At 34.1% G+C, this 15179-nt stretch overlaps 1 protein-coding gene across 3 annotated transcripts in view; it reads left to right on the top strand.

Moving 5' to 3' along the window:
• TRPM7 (transient receptor potential cation channel subfamily M member 7) overlaps positions 1-15179 on the top strand; it is a 133217-nt gene that overhangs the window by 40323 nt on the left and 77715 nt on the right. For all 3 annotated transcript variants that reach the window (XR_005062048.2, XM_037021067.2, XM_073211842.1), the window contains exons 2-6: positions 2574-2653; positions 5873-5911; positions 7878-8076; positions 11621-11834; positions 14375-14499. Coding sequence is in view for 2 of the 3 variants with exons in the window: in XM_037021067.2 (XP_036876962.1) it covers positions 2574-2653; positions 5873-5911; positions 7878-8076; positions 11621-11834; positions 14375-14499 (657 nt within the window). In the remaining variant the exon portion in view is untranslated. The remainder of the gene's footprint in view (positions 1-2573; positions 2654-5872; positions 5912-7877; positions 8077-11620; positions 11835-14374; positions 14500-15179) is intronic.

The following is a 15179-nucleotide window of genomic DNA, read 5'->3' as shown; positions in this document are numbered from 1 at the left end:
TGATTGTTAGACATCAAAGTGAAGCTGTGGGTTAGGTAGTTGGATATATGAGCAAGAAGGTCAGGGAAGGATCTGGCATGGAGATATAAATTTGGGAGTCATCCAACTTTATTGATGGTAAACTAGGCGGGAGCACTAAAAGAGTGAATATAATTGGAAAAAAGAAATTCAAGGTCTGAGTGAATATAGTTGGAAAGAAGTAGTCCAGAAACTGGGGAGAAGAGAAGGAATCAACAAGGAGATAAATGGAATGGCCAGTGAAGGGAAGAAAACCACACTAAGTGATGAAGATTTTTAAAGAAGATGAGAATGATCAACTTTGTTAAATGCTGCTGATGTATCAATGGAGTTGAGTCCTAAAAATTGACCTTTGGATTTAGAGAACATTATTGGTCATTTTGTTTGGTACTTACTTCAAGAGAGTGGTTGGCTTTAAAGCCTGACTAGTGGGTTTTGGGAAGAGAAGAAAAGAGGGAAATATCTTTTTCTAAAGGTCTTTACTGTAGGTGGATATGAAAACAGAGTGTTGGCTTGAGAGGGAAGTGGAGTCAAAGTTTGTTGTGTTTTGTTTTCTTTAATGGAAAGAATAATTGGGTATTGCATGCTGATAGGAATGAATTAGTAAAGAAGGGAAAAATTAAGGGAGCATTGGTGGAGAGTGTGCTTTAGTTAGTGAAGGATGTGGGATTTAGGGCACAGGAGGAGTGGTTGGATTTGTATAGGAGTGCACATGTTCACAGGAGGGAAGGAAGAATGTATGGGACTAGATAATCATTGGTGGATACATGGAATAGAAGTTTGTAGAAGTTTTCTTGTTGCTTCAGTTTTTTCAGTGAAATGGAATGTAAGGTTATCAGTTGAGAATGAGAATGGGGAAGGAGGGTTGGAGGTTTGAGGGGGAGATATGTGAAATCCTACAGGAGAGTGAGAAAATGGTCCAGGAAAATATAGTGTGATTGTTGGGTATCATTAAGGGGCGTTTGAGGTTTGTGGTCAGGGTTTTAAAGTGAAACCAGAGGACATTGTTTTGCTTTTCTTAAGTCATGTTAATAGTACATTGGCAGTATATGGGTAGAAGCTGGGAATTGGATTGAATCAGGGTTGGGTTTGCCAGGTATATTCTAGATGTTAAACATGAGTACTAGTACAAAGAGGCAAGAAAGATTCCTACCTTATTTTTTCCTGAGAGGGATGTAGGGGAAGCAAAATCTTAAAAGGAATACCAGATTTTATAGAATAAGAAGGCGGTGGAGGGGCTATGCTAAATGAGCTTTAGGGTATAAGAGCATTTTGCTGATGAAGGGCCCTAAGTTCCAGCAGGCATTTTGTGATTTTTAGGATTTTTTATTATCAGGGATCATTTGTCATTTGCTCCTACTTAAAGGAGAACTATTGACCTAGGAAATGGACATTTTGAATGGAGAGACAGAATTTTGGAACCGGAATTAGAGGACTCTGGGGGATGAACTCTAAGGTTTATGATTAGGGTACCTGAAAGAGCTGAGAGGAACCTGCAAAACTTCATCCTTCATAATTTTGCCTAGAATATCACTCCTCCTAGAGGTTTCCTTTTGGAATATAAGCTCTTCCTTTTTATGCAGTCCTAGTGATCTATATATGTCTATCTACACACACACACACACACACTCTCTCTCTCTCTCTCTCTCTCTCTCTCTCTCTCTCTCTCTCTCTCTCTCTCTCTCTCTCTCTCTCTGTAGAGCCCGAGATCTTAGATCTACTCAATACTAATTTATGGAATTTTGCCTATCTTAGTATATAATGCCACATCCCTTTTTAGTCAGTCAACAGTAGCAGGATAGTGAGTTTAGGGATTCAGACAGAAGCCTAAGTAGAGATATAAAAAATTAATTTTTTTAATCTTTTAAATTTGAAATAATTTCAGGCATTAAATAAGGGAAGTGTGTTAATCTTTCATTGTGATCCTAGGTTTGTCTTAGCTCCCTATTATCCATTTTTTGCTTTATGTGTTTAAGCTATTTGGTGATGTATATTTAAAATCGTTAATAGCAATCTGGTGAGTCAAACATTTCTAATCATGTAATAACATGCACTATTGCTATTGATGCTTAGTATCTATTTTTTTCTATTATATTTCTTTTGATGAGAATCTGTTTCATGTCTTTTTCTATCCCTGTACCATTAACCATTCTATGTCCTTATGCTTTAGGTATTTATCTTAGAAGTAGAATATAGTTAGGTTTCTTTTTTTTTTAAAGTTAAGTCTGACAACCACTTTTAATTGGCTTTTAAAAGGTAGGAATCACACTTATCTCTCTGGCGGTTTTTGGCTCACAGTAGAAATCTCAAACTCTGGTTACTGGAAGCAACAGTATCTGCTCGGCACCACACTGGACTTAAATGGAGTGATTCTAATTTTGGTGTGCTGCGATCAGTAAGCATGTAGTAAATACATAATATTTAGTAAATTGAAAAAAGTTAAGTAGTATAGAACTAGTTCTTTATATAATCTAGTGATAAAAATATGTATCAGTACATTATTTCCTTGTAAGTAGGCTAATTTATAAACCATCTTTTAAAACTTTCTGTTTTAGTCCCAGAAATCCTGGATAGAAAGCACTTTGACCAAGAGGGAATGTGTATATATTATACCAAGTTCCAAAGACCCTCACAGGTAAGCATACCTTTGTTTTCTTCTAGAAATTTTGATGTAAATTATATTGCTTTTTATTTACTAAAAACAAAGTATTAATTATTTGTAGTTACTGCCAATTTTTGTGCTTACTGTTAATTACTTTCTTTTAGGATTGGGGGAAGGAGATAATAGCAAGATACCAGTATTCTGGAGTTCTTAATGACATTTGCAGCATAAAACCTCTTCTTCAGAGGGTGCCCCATCTCTAAAATCCATTAAATCACACTGGTGTATAACAAAGACAAGGCAGTGAGGCTTTCTTTTTCAGTGGATTCACTGATGTTGAGAACTTACAAAATGTTTGCATATCTGTTTACTGGACATCTGTTGAGTACACAATGCTATGGTTCAAGCCAAAGAAACCAATATGAACCTAATAGTTGCTCTTTTGTTTGCCAAAATATAGATCAGCACCTGCTGGAAAACTAGCATTGGAGACTGCAAGTATCTGATTGTCTTTCAGGTCATTAAAATAACTTACCAGTAGAAAAAAAATTTTAAGTAAAGGACATTAGCTAAAAACGAAAGAAAAGGTTGACCTTTTGAGGTATTAACTGAAGAAACATTTTTTTCCTAGAATTTCTTTTTTCTGAGGACAGAAAGTAGGAGAAAGCTTAAAAGGGCAAATCAAAGATGCAGTTACTTCCTAGCCTACAGCTCACCTCTCTTCATAAGCACTTAGGAAAAATTAATTGGCAAAGGAACTTAGAAGATTTTTGGATCTTCTTACCTTTCCCAACTCCTATCAAACTTTTTTCTCAATCCAGCTTCCTTTTCTGTGACTTTTACTTCCTTTTGATGTATGGCTCTTCTAAAAACATAACCAAATAATTTTTTATTAACTGGTGTGTTTTGAATTATTGCATCTGTCATTATTGTTCAGAGTGGGTACTCAGTCAATATTTGTTGAATAGAGTTTTCTAAGCTTCTGTTACATTTCATAAACCTACTGTTTGAATTCAACATATGTCTTCAGCAGAAAAAAAAATTCCCTATTTTGAGTATATCTCTCACTTAAATTTCCGTTGTAAGAGTAATGTTAATATACATGATAAGTTCTGAAAACTTTAAAAGAGTAGATTGGTTCAGTACTCAGTTTCAATATGTCAAGACAGTCATTATTAACATGTCGGTGTGTTTATTTTTGATATTCATACATAGCTTTTGCTTTAAAATATTACTATATTCAGTTTATATGTAAAATATTACATCTGCTTTTTAATAGAATATTATAGTAAATGTTTTTTCATATTATAGATATTTTGTACGAATGCTAGTTAATATTCTGTTAGCTACTACTACAATTGGTATACCTATTCACTATTAGGCATTTGAGTTTTCAGTTTTTAGCCATTATAAATTAAAATTAGGCCATAATGATCTTAGTGAATAAAACTTTTTATATTTAAAGTTTTCCCTTATTATATGCAATGCCAGAAGTTTTCCAAAACAATTAATGCAGTATACATTATAACCAGTAGTGATGAGAATACCTGCTTTGGTGAATATTGACAAGAGTAACATTTTCCATCATCTGATAGCTAGAAAATAGAATATCTTAAATTTGTATCTCTTTTACTATTGAGAAAACTACTAAGATTATGATTGAGAAAACATTCGTATCCATGTTTTTTAATATTCCTTTTTTATGTGAATTCTGTAAAATGTCATTTCAGAGGCATTATAATAGACAACCTTAATGTCTCTTCTAATCGTTATTATGATTTATTTGAATTGCTTACTAATTATTAAAGATATGTTTTGTTACAATGTAAACATCACATTTCTTGACCAGTATGGATAAATGACATTTCTAAGGTCAAATAGCTTTTTAATTCATAAAGATGGGACTAAAATTTAGATTTCTTTGTTCAGTGTGCCAGTTCTAAGATAAGATATTGTTCTTTCATTAAGTGAAAATTATAGTTTTCTTTAAAGAAATATATAGGTTGTATTATTATTAAGGAGTTTATTTTCTTTAATTTTATTAATTTCATTTTGCAATTGAAATAATGAAAGTGCTCAATATATGTTAAAAGAAATCTCATACTGTTATTAAATAACCTTGGTTGTAGCAATCCATGCAAGACATAATTTACAGACACAGCTGATCATTTCTTTCAGTAGTAGTTGAATTGTAAAACTAATCTTTTATGAATAGGTTAGTATGTGAATTTACAAGGTACCAACAGTTTTAAGTGAAAGTCTCCTTCTACCACTGTGCGTGCCTTTACTGTAAGTTCCCCTTCCTAAAGAAAACCAGTGTTAACCTATTCCTTGGAATACCTTCCAGAAATAGTGAGATACAGTCTTCTCATGTCCAAGTAGATGTATGTTTACTTCTTTTCTCTTTTAAAATACATACTGTTTAGCCTATTGGGTTTGTTTCTTGGCAGCAGCCACTTTGTCCTTTATTGTTATATCCTTTTTAGTTACATGTCTGAAACAATTTCTTCTAGTAGTCCCTTACTGATGGAAGTTTTAGCTATTCTGTTCTTTTTTCCTTTTAAAAAAATGCTATAGTGAATAACCTTATACATTAATTATTTCACACATATGCTACAGATTATTTTTTAGCCTAAATTTTTAGTATAGGAATTAGAATTTGAGGAGTCTACATATTTCATTTTGATGAGTATTGCCAAATTGTCCTCTATAGAGAACAGTTACATCAATTTATATTCCCACCAACAAATCGAGACTACCTTTCTCTGTATTTTTGCTAAAATACTGTCTTAAAGAATTAAAAAAAGTCTTTTCTAATCAAATGCCTTTTCATATGTATGTTTTTACTGTGAATTGTCTATTCATGTTTTCCTTTTTTGATTTGATAAAGCTCTTTATATATCAGGGACACTAACCTGTCTGCAAGTATTTTTTCTCACTTTATCTTTAGACTTTATCAGTGGCTTATTTTTGCCCTGAAGAAATTTTGTATTTTTATGTGGTTAAATCTGTCAGTCGTCTTCCCTCTTACAATTTCTTAATTTTATGTCACACTAATTGTATTTAAAATATGGAAGCTATGTGAATTAAAAAAATAGTTATTTGAATGTATGAATCAATGTATAAAGGTATAAAGGTATAAAATTAAACAATATATAATTTTCCTTTCTTTTGTACTTTTATATAGATTTTACATAGTTTAAACTAAAAAAATTTTTTCCATTTAAGTTATACATTTACCTTGTTTTATAGATGTCTTCCAGGATGTCAAATTTGTCAGCAGCTTGTCAGGTAAGTTTAAGAACATATCTCCACTACATAAATTTTGAAAAATGAAACTGATCTATTAGAAGTGTAAGTAAGAATACAGTGGGATAAAATTCACATGCCATTATGTTTGAGAGTTTGTAAACTCCTTATACTTGGGAGTTTGTAAAGGATTAGAAAAGGCTGCTTGATATTCAAGTGCAGCTGCCAAAGCAGGGTTCTAAAGTTGAATGTGAATTGGTTGGGTAAAGACTGAGGGAAAGGGATTTTAGGCAGAGAGAACAAGATGTGAGAAAGCCTGACAGTGAAAATATGGTTCCGTTAGGAAACTGCAAAATGTGTGGAATGTAAGATGGCTGTTGGAGAGATCTGAAACTGGAGAACTAAGTAGAGGCCAGATCATTTAAACTCTTTGTGTACTGTGTTACATAGTTTTGATTTCATGTGAAAAGGCTGTTATATAAGGAAGTAACATGCTCCGCTTTCCGCTGTTCCTCCCTCCCTCCCTTCCTCCTTTTGCAGTTGACGTTTTGAGGAGATTGGATTGGGAGGGGGAAAAAAACTTTTGAAAGTTTGGAGTAGTTCTGGCAAAAAATGAAAGTCTAAATTAAGACAGTGGCTATAATGATGAAGAGAAGTAGACATACTTGAAGGGATTGATGAGATACTTGATATTGTTCCACGGGTCACTCACATTCTTTTCTGTTTGTTCCTCCCAGTCTTTTCTCTCAGTGTTTCATCTTGGATGTATTCTCTTGCTTTTTCCGAGTTTACTGGTTTTCTGTTTTTCTGGTGTCTAATAGTTGTAAATTCCTCCCTACTTTCATTTCCGATATTATCTATAGATGTTTTAGTTAGCCATTAAAAAAAAGTATTTTGCAAGTTCCTCATCATGTTCATGCTTTTTTCCTCTACTTTCCTGAGCATACTCTTAAAGTTACATCTTATTTATAAAAATAGCTTTTTCATGTCCTTTTTTTTTTTTTTTTTTTTTTTGCTAATTCTGTGATCTCTGTACAATTTCAGGGTCTTCATTTAGTGATTTTTTCAGTTGTATTTTCCTGCCTCTATGTATGTCTAGTAATTTTTGATGGGTGCTACACACTGAATTTTGTATTTTGGGGTGCTGGATTTTGTCATATTCCATTAGGGAGTTTTGGCCCTATTTGAGCATGCAGTTAAGTTACTTTGAATCAGTCTGATCCTTTCAAGACTTCATTTTGTCAGGGTATATGTGGTCTAGGTCTAATTTAGCCCTTCTAATTACTGTTCTAAGGACCATATTATAGGCCTTCAGTATCATGAAATCTGTTCACTCTGGCTAGTGGAAACTATCTGTTCCCTGCCCTTTATGAATTTCAGTCGTTATTTGGCCTACGGCTGTATAGGCTATAAGGAGATACGTTTGCATATATCTGGTACTCTTCTATGTAGGTCTCTCCTCTTGTTTTCTGCCCCACAAACTCTAGCTCCTGTGTCTTATACAAACTCTGTTAAGATTTTTTTATATCAAATCAGTGAGACTGCCTGGCTTCATTGGGTTCCTGCTTCCTCCATAGTGGTACAGTAAGTGATTCTCGGTAGAATGCAAACCCTTTCTCTGCCCCTGGCCCCAGTCCACCCTTGTTATCACTATAGATTAGTTTACATATTCTTGAATTCTATATACTGGCTACTTTGGTTCAGCATGATGATTTTGAGATTCACCCATATTGTTGTGTCTTTTAGTGGTTGATTCTGTTGTTGAATACTGTGCTATTACACAGCTATAACTCATTATGTAGATGTCCTACACTAAATTTAGATGACTGTGTCATCAAATGCTAATGTATTTGTACTACTTCAGTGCTATGTAAAGGTAGTAGTTTATTGATATCCTAAAATTAAAGAGTCAAATTATTTTCGTATTCTTCATTGGTTCATTCAAGTTCAGTTTTTCACTGACCAGTTTTTTGAAAGGTGTTTTTAAAATGTCATTTTTTCCCTGAAGGTGTTTTTGTGGTCGCTTGGTCAAGCAACATGCTTGTTTTACTGCAAGTCTTGCCATGAAATACTCAGATGTGAAATTGGGTGACCATTTTAATCAGACATTAGAAGAATGGTCTGTGGAAAAGCATACAGAACAGAGCCCAACGGATGCTTATGGAGTCATAAATTTTCAAGGGGGTTCTCACTCCTACAGAGCTAAGGTATTTGATTTTTTACTTCATTACTCTTGTTATCTAAACAATATTATTATCTGATGATTTATATCACACTATCAAAATTATTTCTGTATATATTTTGAAATTATATAGGTGCATACAAATACAGAGTTGTTGTATCTTCTTGGTGAATTGAACCTTTTATCATTATAAAATGTCCTACCTCTTCATTTTCCTTGATAAAATCTGCTTTTTCTGAATTCAGTATATCTAAGTTTGTTTCTTCCCTTTTAAGTTTTCCTTATGTTTAAAAGGTATCTTTTTAAGTAGCATGTAATTTTTTTTAAGTTTAGTCTATTATCTCACTTTTTCTTAATTACCTTTTCTTATGTGTCTTTGGATCAAGCATTTTTTATTATTTCCTTTCTTCCTTATTAGCATATTATTTGTACATTATTTTTCAATCTTATAATAACACTGTAAGATACATTTAAAGTAGTTATTCTTATATATTAGTATTTTTACTACTTCCTAGGCAATGTAAGAACCTTTAGAATACTTGCAACTGCATTTATTTCCTTCATGACTACGTGCTTCTCTTGCATGCATTTTACTTTTGTATTTTAAACACCCAAAATATAATTATTATTTATTTAGACTCCCCAACATTTTACTTTTTATGTTGTCCTGCCTGCCTCCCTACATTGATGGGAAAACCAGTGCCAAATGGTGGGTCTACTTCTCCCAACTTGTCCTGTTCTCCTGGATCCTGCTCCTGCAATTTCTCATAGCCTTGGTTGCTCTCTGATGCCTTAAAACAGATGTTAGTTTCTTTAGTTCCCAGGAGGCAGAGCCAGTCCAAAATAACCGAGTCCATCATTGTCTGAAGTGGAATTCCTTATTTGTTCCTAAGATAATTTTTTTTTTATTTAAATTTCAACTGTTTTCCAAACACTACTTTATGTACCCAAGTGTAAGTCTGGGGAGAAGAAATCCTGGGGCAAAATACTCTAAAAATCGAAATCAAAGGGGGAAATAAAGTTTAAAACCTGTTTATTGCTTACAAAGTGCAGTCCAGGGCCATCTCCTCTGCTCCTGAAGAAGCAAGCCAGCAAGTCAGCCCCTCCCTTTAAACTCTCAGGTTCAGACACGCCCTTGGTTGCCCAGGTAGTTACCCATTGACATGGAGATGAACTTCTCTCCACCCCTGAGGATATGCAAATACACTAACACCAGGCGAGATACTCTGGAAATGTTACAACAATTTTACACACATCAAGTATAATAATCAGTTAAAACAAAACAAATACAAAAACATTTAATGTAGAGTAAGTATCCTTATAAAGCATATTTAAGGGACTCTGGAGTCTGCTCAGTTTTGTAGAAATCTGGTATTTTGGGATATTTTTCATTGGCGTTTGATCTCTGTAAAGGAATGAACAGTATATTATTTTTCTAAGAACATATTTTAGAGACGATTAATAATACATTCCTTCCAACATCTGAATATTTCATATTTCTTACAAACTAAATCATACAGGTCCTTTAGAAAAAGAGAATGAATCAGAATGGTCATAGCAAGTAAGTTTTGTAATGTCACTTAACAGAAAGATAGTATTTTTTTTAGTAAGGTATCATTGATACACACTCTTATGAAGGTTTCACAAGAAAAACAATGTGGTTACTATGTTCACTGTTATTATCAAGTCCCCCCCCCATACCAATACAGTCATTGTCCATCAGTGTAGTAAGTTGCCAGAGTCCCTGCTTGTCTCTCTGTGCTACATTGTCTTCCTCGTGAACCCCCACACACCCTGTGTACCAATTATAATGCTCCTCAATCCCCTTCTCTCTCGTTCCCCACCCACCTTCCCCTACCCCTCCCCTTTGGTAACTGCTAGTTGCTTCTTGGAGTCTATGAGTCTGCTGCTCTCCACCCCTTCAGTTTTGCATCGTTGCTGTACTTCACAAATGAGGGAAATCATTTGGTACCTGTCTTTCTCCGCCTGGCTTATTTCACTGAGCATAATATCCTCTAGCTCCATCCATATTGTTGCAAATGGTAGGATTTGTTTTCTTCTTATGGCTAAATAGTTTTCCATTGTGTATATGTACCACCTTTTCTTTATCCATTGCTCTACTGATGGACACTTAGGTTGCTTCCATATCTTGGCTGTTATAAAATAGTGCTGCAGTGAACAGGAGTGCATATGTCTTTTTGAATCTGAGATCTTGTTTTCTTCGGGTAAATTCCTAGGAGTGGAGTTCCTCGGTCAAATGGTATTTCTATTTTTAGTTTTTTGAGGAACCTCCATATTGCTTTCCACAAAGGTTTAACTAATTTACATTCCCACCAGCAGTGTAGGAGGGCTTCCCTTTCTCCACATCTTCACCAGCATTTGTTCCTAGGCTTTTCTGTGCTGGCCGTCCTAATTGGTGTGAGGTGATATCTCATTGTAGTTTTAATTTGCATTTCCCTGATAATTAGCGATGTGAAGCATTTTTTCATGTGCCTGTTGACCATCTGAATTTCTTCTTTGGAGAAGTGTCTGTTATATCCTCTGCCCATTTTTCAATTGGGTTATTTGCTTTTTGGGTTGTTGACGCATGTGAGTTCTTTATATATTTTGGATGTTAACCCCTTGTCAGATACGTCATTCACAAATGTTCTCCCATACAGTAGGATGCCCTTCTTGGAGTCTGTGAGTCTGCTGCTTTTTATTCCTTCAGTTTTGCTTCATTGTTATGCTCCACAAATGAGGGAAATCATTTGGTATTTGTCTTTCTCTGCCTGACTTACTTCACTGAGCATAATACCATCTGGCTCCATCCATGTTGTTGCAAATGGTAGGATTTGTTTCAGAAAGATAGTATTTTTAATCTGTCAAAGCAGAGAAAGTTATTCCACAGATGGTGATACCTTATTTTCTGTAGAATGATATTTCAAAAATTAATCTGATAAAACCCTCTGAACACCTTGAAATACTGAGTAAAATTTTTAAGAATTATTTTCAGTAATTTGTGGATCAAATCACTATTATCCATTGAACCAAAACAATCACCCATACTAAAAATACCTGTTATTTTATTTCATAGTTGCAATGCTATTATAAGTGGATCAGATCATTGAAAAAACTTTCAAACAGGTGATTGCATATTAGCCTCTCTTAATGGCAAGAGTCAGAAGGCTCCATTTTTTTCAACCATTCTTTTTCCTTTTTCCCATCTTGATAGCCAGTCTTAATACTTCTCACTAATGCATATTCATAAACAAGATAGTAAATACTGTGGATAAATTTGAATTTTGGATGAATGGCAGTTGAGCATATATTTAAGATGTTTTTATATAAACATTTATGTCTTTATTTTAAATTAAAAATTTTTGAGTCCACTACCTATGCAGCACTTAGATTTTCCAGCTTAAAAATCATTTGCCATTGCTTACTCCTTGGAGTGTAAATACATTAAAAATGAACTATGGAATCTACTTTTGAATAATTGAAATGAAATTTTTAAAAGTTGTATAATGTTGCATTATGAAACCTATTAACATATTTAATTATTTTGTCCTTTTGAAAACTTTTTTTAGTATGTGAGACTATCATATGACACCAAACCTGAAGTCATTCTGCAACTTCTGCTGAAAGAATGGCAGATGGAATTACCCAAACTTGTTATCTCTGTACATGGTGGCATGCAGAAATTTGAGCTTCACCCAAGAATCAAGCAGCTGCTTGGAAAGGGTCTTATTAAAGCTGCAGTTACAACCGGAGCCTGGATTTTAACTGGAGGAGTAAATACAGGTAATAAAATGATTATAAAAGGCATACCTTGAAGATAGTACTGGATTTGGTTCCAGACCATTACAATAAAGTGATTCAAATGAATTTTTTGATATCCTAATGCATACGAAAGTTATATTATGCTATATTGTAGTCTATTAAGTGTGCAATAGCAGTGTCTAAAAAAAATGTAATATATTTTTACTGCTAAAAAATGCTAACCATAATCTGAGCATTCAGCACGTTAAAATCACTGATTACAGATCACCTTAACAAAATAATAATGAAAAAGTTTGAAATATTATCAGAATTACCAAAATGTGACACAGAGACACAAAGTGAGCCAATGCTGTCTGGAAAATGGTGACAATAGACTTGCATGTTGCAGGTTTCCACAAACCTTCAGTTTGCAGAAAGTTCACTGTCTGCTAAGTACAGTAAATGAAGTGTAATAAAACAAGGTATGCCTGTACCACTTTTCTTAGTGTGTTCGTAAATTTTACATAATGTCAATTAGATACATGAAATAACAGTCAACACATAATACAAATATAGTCAGTGTTGTTAAATAATCTACAGTTCCTAGGTATAAATGGTAACTGTAAAGGTATTTGGTCTTCAACTTTTAAAAAAATAATAGAGCCGATGTTGGCAATCTGTGGCTTCATGTACCAAATCCAGCCTACTCCTTTTTTTTGTACATAAAAGTCTATTGGAGCACAGCCACACTCATTTATTTTTGTATTGTCTATGGCTATTTCTGTGCTACAACAGCAAAGGTGAATCACTGTGACAGAGGCTGTGTATGCTTTGCAAAGCCTAAGATATTTGCTGTTTGGCCCTTTACCTAAAAAGTTGCTGACCCCTACTTTGGAGCAGTGTTACTTCTGTTACTTTCTCTCATCAAACTGACAGAAGAATAGCAATTCATTGTCTAGGCAGTGGTAAGAAGTAGAAGTAGATCTCAAAATTATTTTTTAATACACTGTGATCATTCTAAATCTACCCTGTCACATACACAGGTTTGATATAAGGAAGGCAAATTAACTTTAATATCCAAAGTAAAACATAGTTATTACTTAAACCAGCTTATAAACATTTAATTCATTATCAACAACTGTTTTCAAACCTCATTGTATGTCAGGCTTTTGTGGCTGTTGAAAATGTATCACTCCATAATACAAGTAAAATACTTACCCTTGTGGTGCTTATATTCTAGTGGGGGAGAGGCAGACAAGAAACAACTAAATAACGTATGATATGTTAGAGGACAAGTGCTGTGGAGACACATAAAATGATGAGGGATAGCAAGGGATGGTGGAGGGGGCTTCATTGATAAGGTGACATTGAGTAGTAAAGGAAGGAAATGAGGGAGCAAGATAATAATGGGGACAGAGCATTTAAAGGAGAAGAAATGACTGGTGTGTTGGAAGAACAGTAAGAAGGGACCAGTGTAGCTTGAGTGGAATGAGCAAGGAGTGTTAGTTGATAAAGTCAAAGTTACAAGAGTGTGGTGGTGGCAGGGCTTGGACAGTGTGGTGTGATGAATAGTAGGGGCAATAGGCAGATCATTATATAAAGCCAGTTAGGCCATGAAAAGCACTTTGGCATTTACTCTGAATGAGAAGTGAAGGTTTTACGCAGATAATTGACAAGAGCAAAGGTTACATGTATGGTGTTTTGAAAGTAGACTGTAAACAGGCAAGGCAGCAGTTAGAAGACCAGTGAAAATGATATTTCCATATGAGATGTGATGCATTATAAAAATCAAAAGTGAGACACTGAATGATACATTGGTTTGCTAGGGCTGCTATAACAAAATATCACAAATTGGGTAGCTTAAACAAAAGAAATTAACTTTCTCATAATTTGGGAGATCCAAGATTAAGATGTTGCTGGGTTTGGTTCCTCCTGAGGTCTCTCTTCTTGGCTTACAGATGGCCATCTCCTCACTGTACTCTTGTGGCTTTCCTTCTGTACACATGCAATTCTGGTGTCTCTTTTTGTGTTCAGATTTCCTCTTCCCATTATAAGAACACCAGTGAGATTCAATTAGGGCCCACCCTAATGGCCTAATTTTAATGATAACCTCTGTAAATGACCTATCTCCAAATAGTCACATTCTGAGGTACTGGGATTAGAATTGCAGCATATGAGTTTTGGGGAGAATACAGTTCAGCTCATAACAAGTGATAATGAGGAGTTTGAGTTGTCTTTTCCATTTTTCTCCTAATTTTTTATTTAATTGGACAACTTTTATAGTTTGGATATGTGTGTGTGTTTGCCTACAGCTCTGAGCCATTAGATACTGTTTAGGGCAGTAGCAAAAACTATATTTACCTACATGATAAGAGAGGGCTAGGTCTAATAACATGGTAAAAGTTAGTTTTACATGTGTTTGAGGCAGTTGTGGCATTGTGGGGTTTTTTTCTTTTTGCTCCTTACGTTTTCTTTTGGACTTTATTGCCTTTTATTGTGTTACGTGTAAAGAAAAATGTCACAAATTGTTACAGGTGGAGCACAGGATTGTTCTGTTAGTGAATTAAATTTTGTATGAATAGGTGTTGCAAAACATGTTGGTGATGCCCTCAAAGAACATGCTTCCAGATCATCTCGGAAGATTTGCACTATTGGAATAGCTCCATGGGGAGTGATAGAAAACAGAAATGATCTTGTTGGGAGAGATGTAAGAATGACTTTTTAAATTTCTTATATTTGAACTTGTGTAAACAAAATTACAACAAGAATAGTGCAAGGCAATTTAAAATATTCATGATCATATCACACTTCTCAAAGTATAAAAAGTATCTTCCAAAGGTTTTCTTCTGATCCTTTTGAAAATGCATTCATAAATATAAATAATTGTCATTATACTTAGTAAATTTTTGTTTGTGCCTTTTTTGTATAACTATTTCATACCTTTACCATATCATGCCAGTCTTTGTTATTAAATTTTTAATGACTAGCTGACATTAAGAATTAAGTTTATTGTCATGAAGAGTAGTAATTAAATGTTAGTGTGTCATTTGAATAAGTTAAAGATGCAAATTTGTTACAGGCATTTATTAAAGGTTCTACTTAGGCTAGAAAAATAGCAGTATGACATTTGATTGCTTTTACTCAGTGTCCTTTATATATTGTTCTTTGTTGACTAATAACCTAATAGTTTCTTTCCATTATTTATTTACTTTTTTGTTGCTGCTGCTTTGCATGTGATGATGAAACATACTCTGCAGCAGGGGTCTAAATATAATTGTATAGTTCAACCATTATTGATTAATCTTTAGCTGCTTAAAAGCTTGTGCTTTTTGATAAATTCTTTGACATTTTTATTTGTTGCTATTTGTAAGTTGAATTTTATCTCTT

The sequence above is a fragment of the Manis javanica genome, chromosome 8 (assembly GCF_040802235.1).
Source record: "Manis javanica isolate MJ-LG chromosome 8, MJ_LKY, whole genome shotgun sequence".
Lineage (NCBI taxonomy): Eukaryota > Metazoa > Chordata > Mammalia > Pholidota > Manidae > Manis > Manis javanica.
Note: the sequence above shows the minus strand (reverse complement) of the source record. Positions and strands in the feature narration are given on the sequence as shown.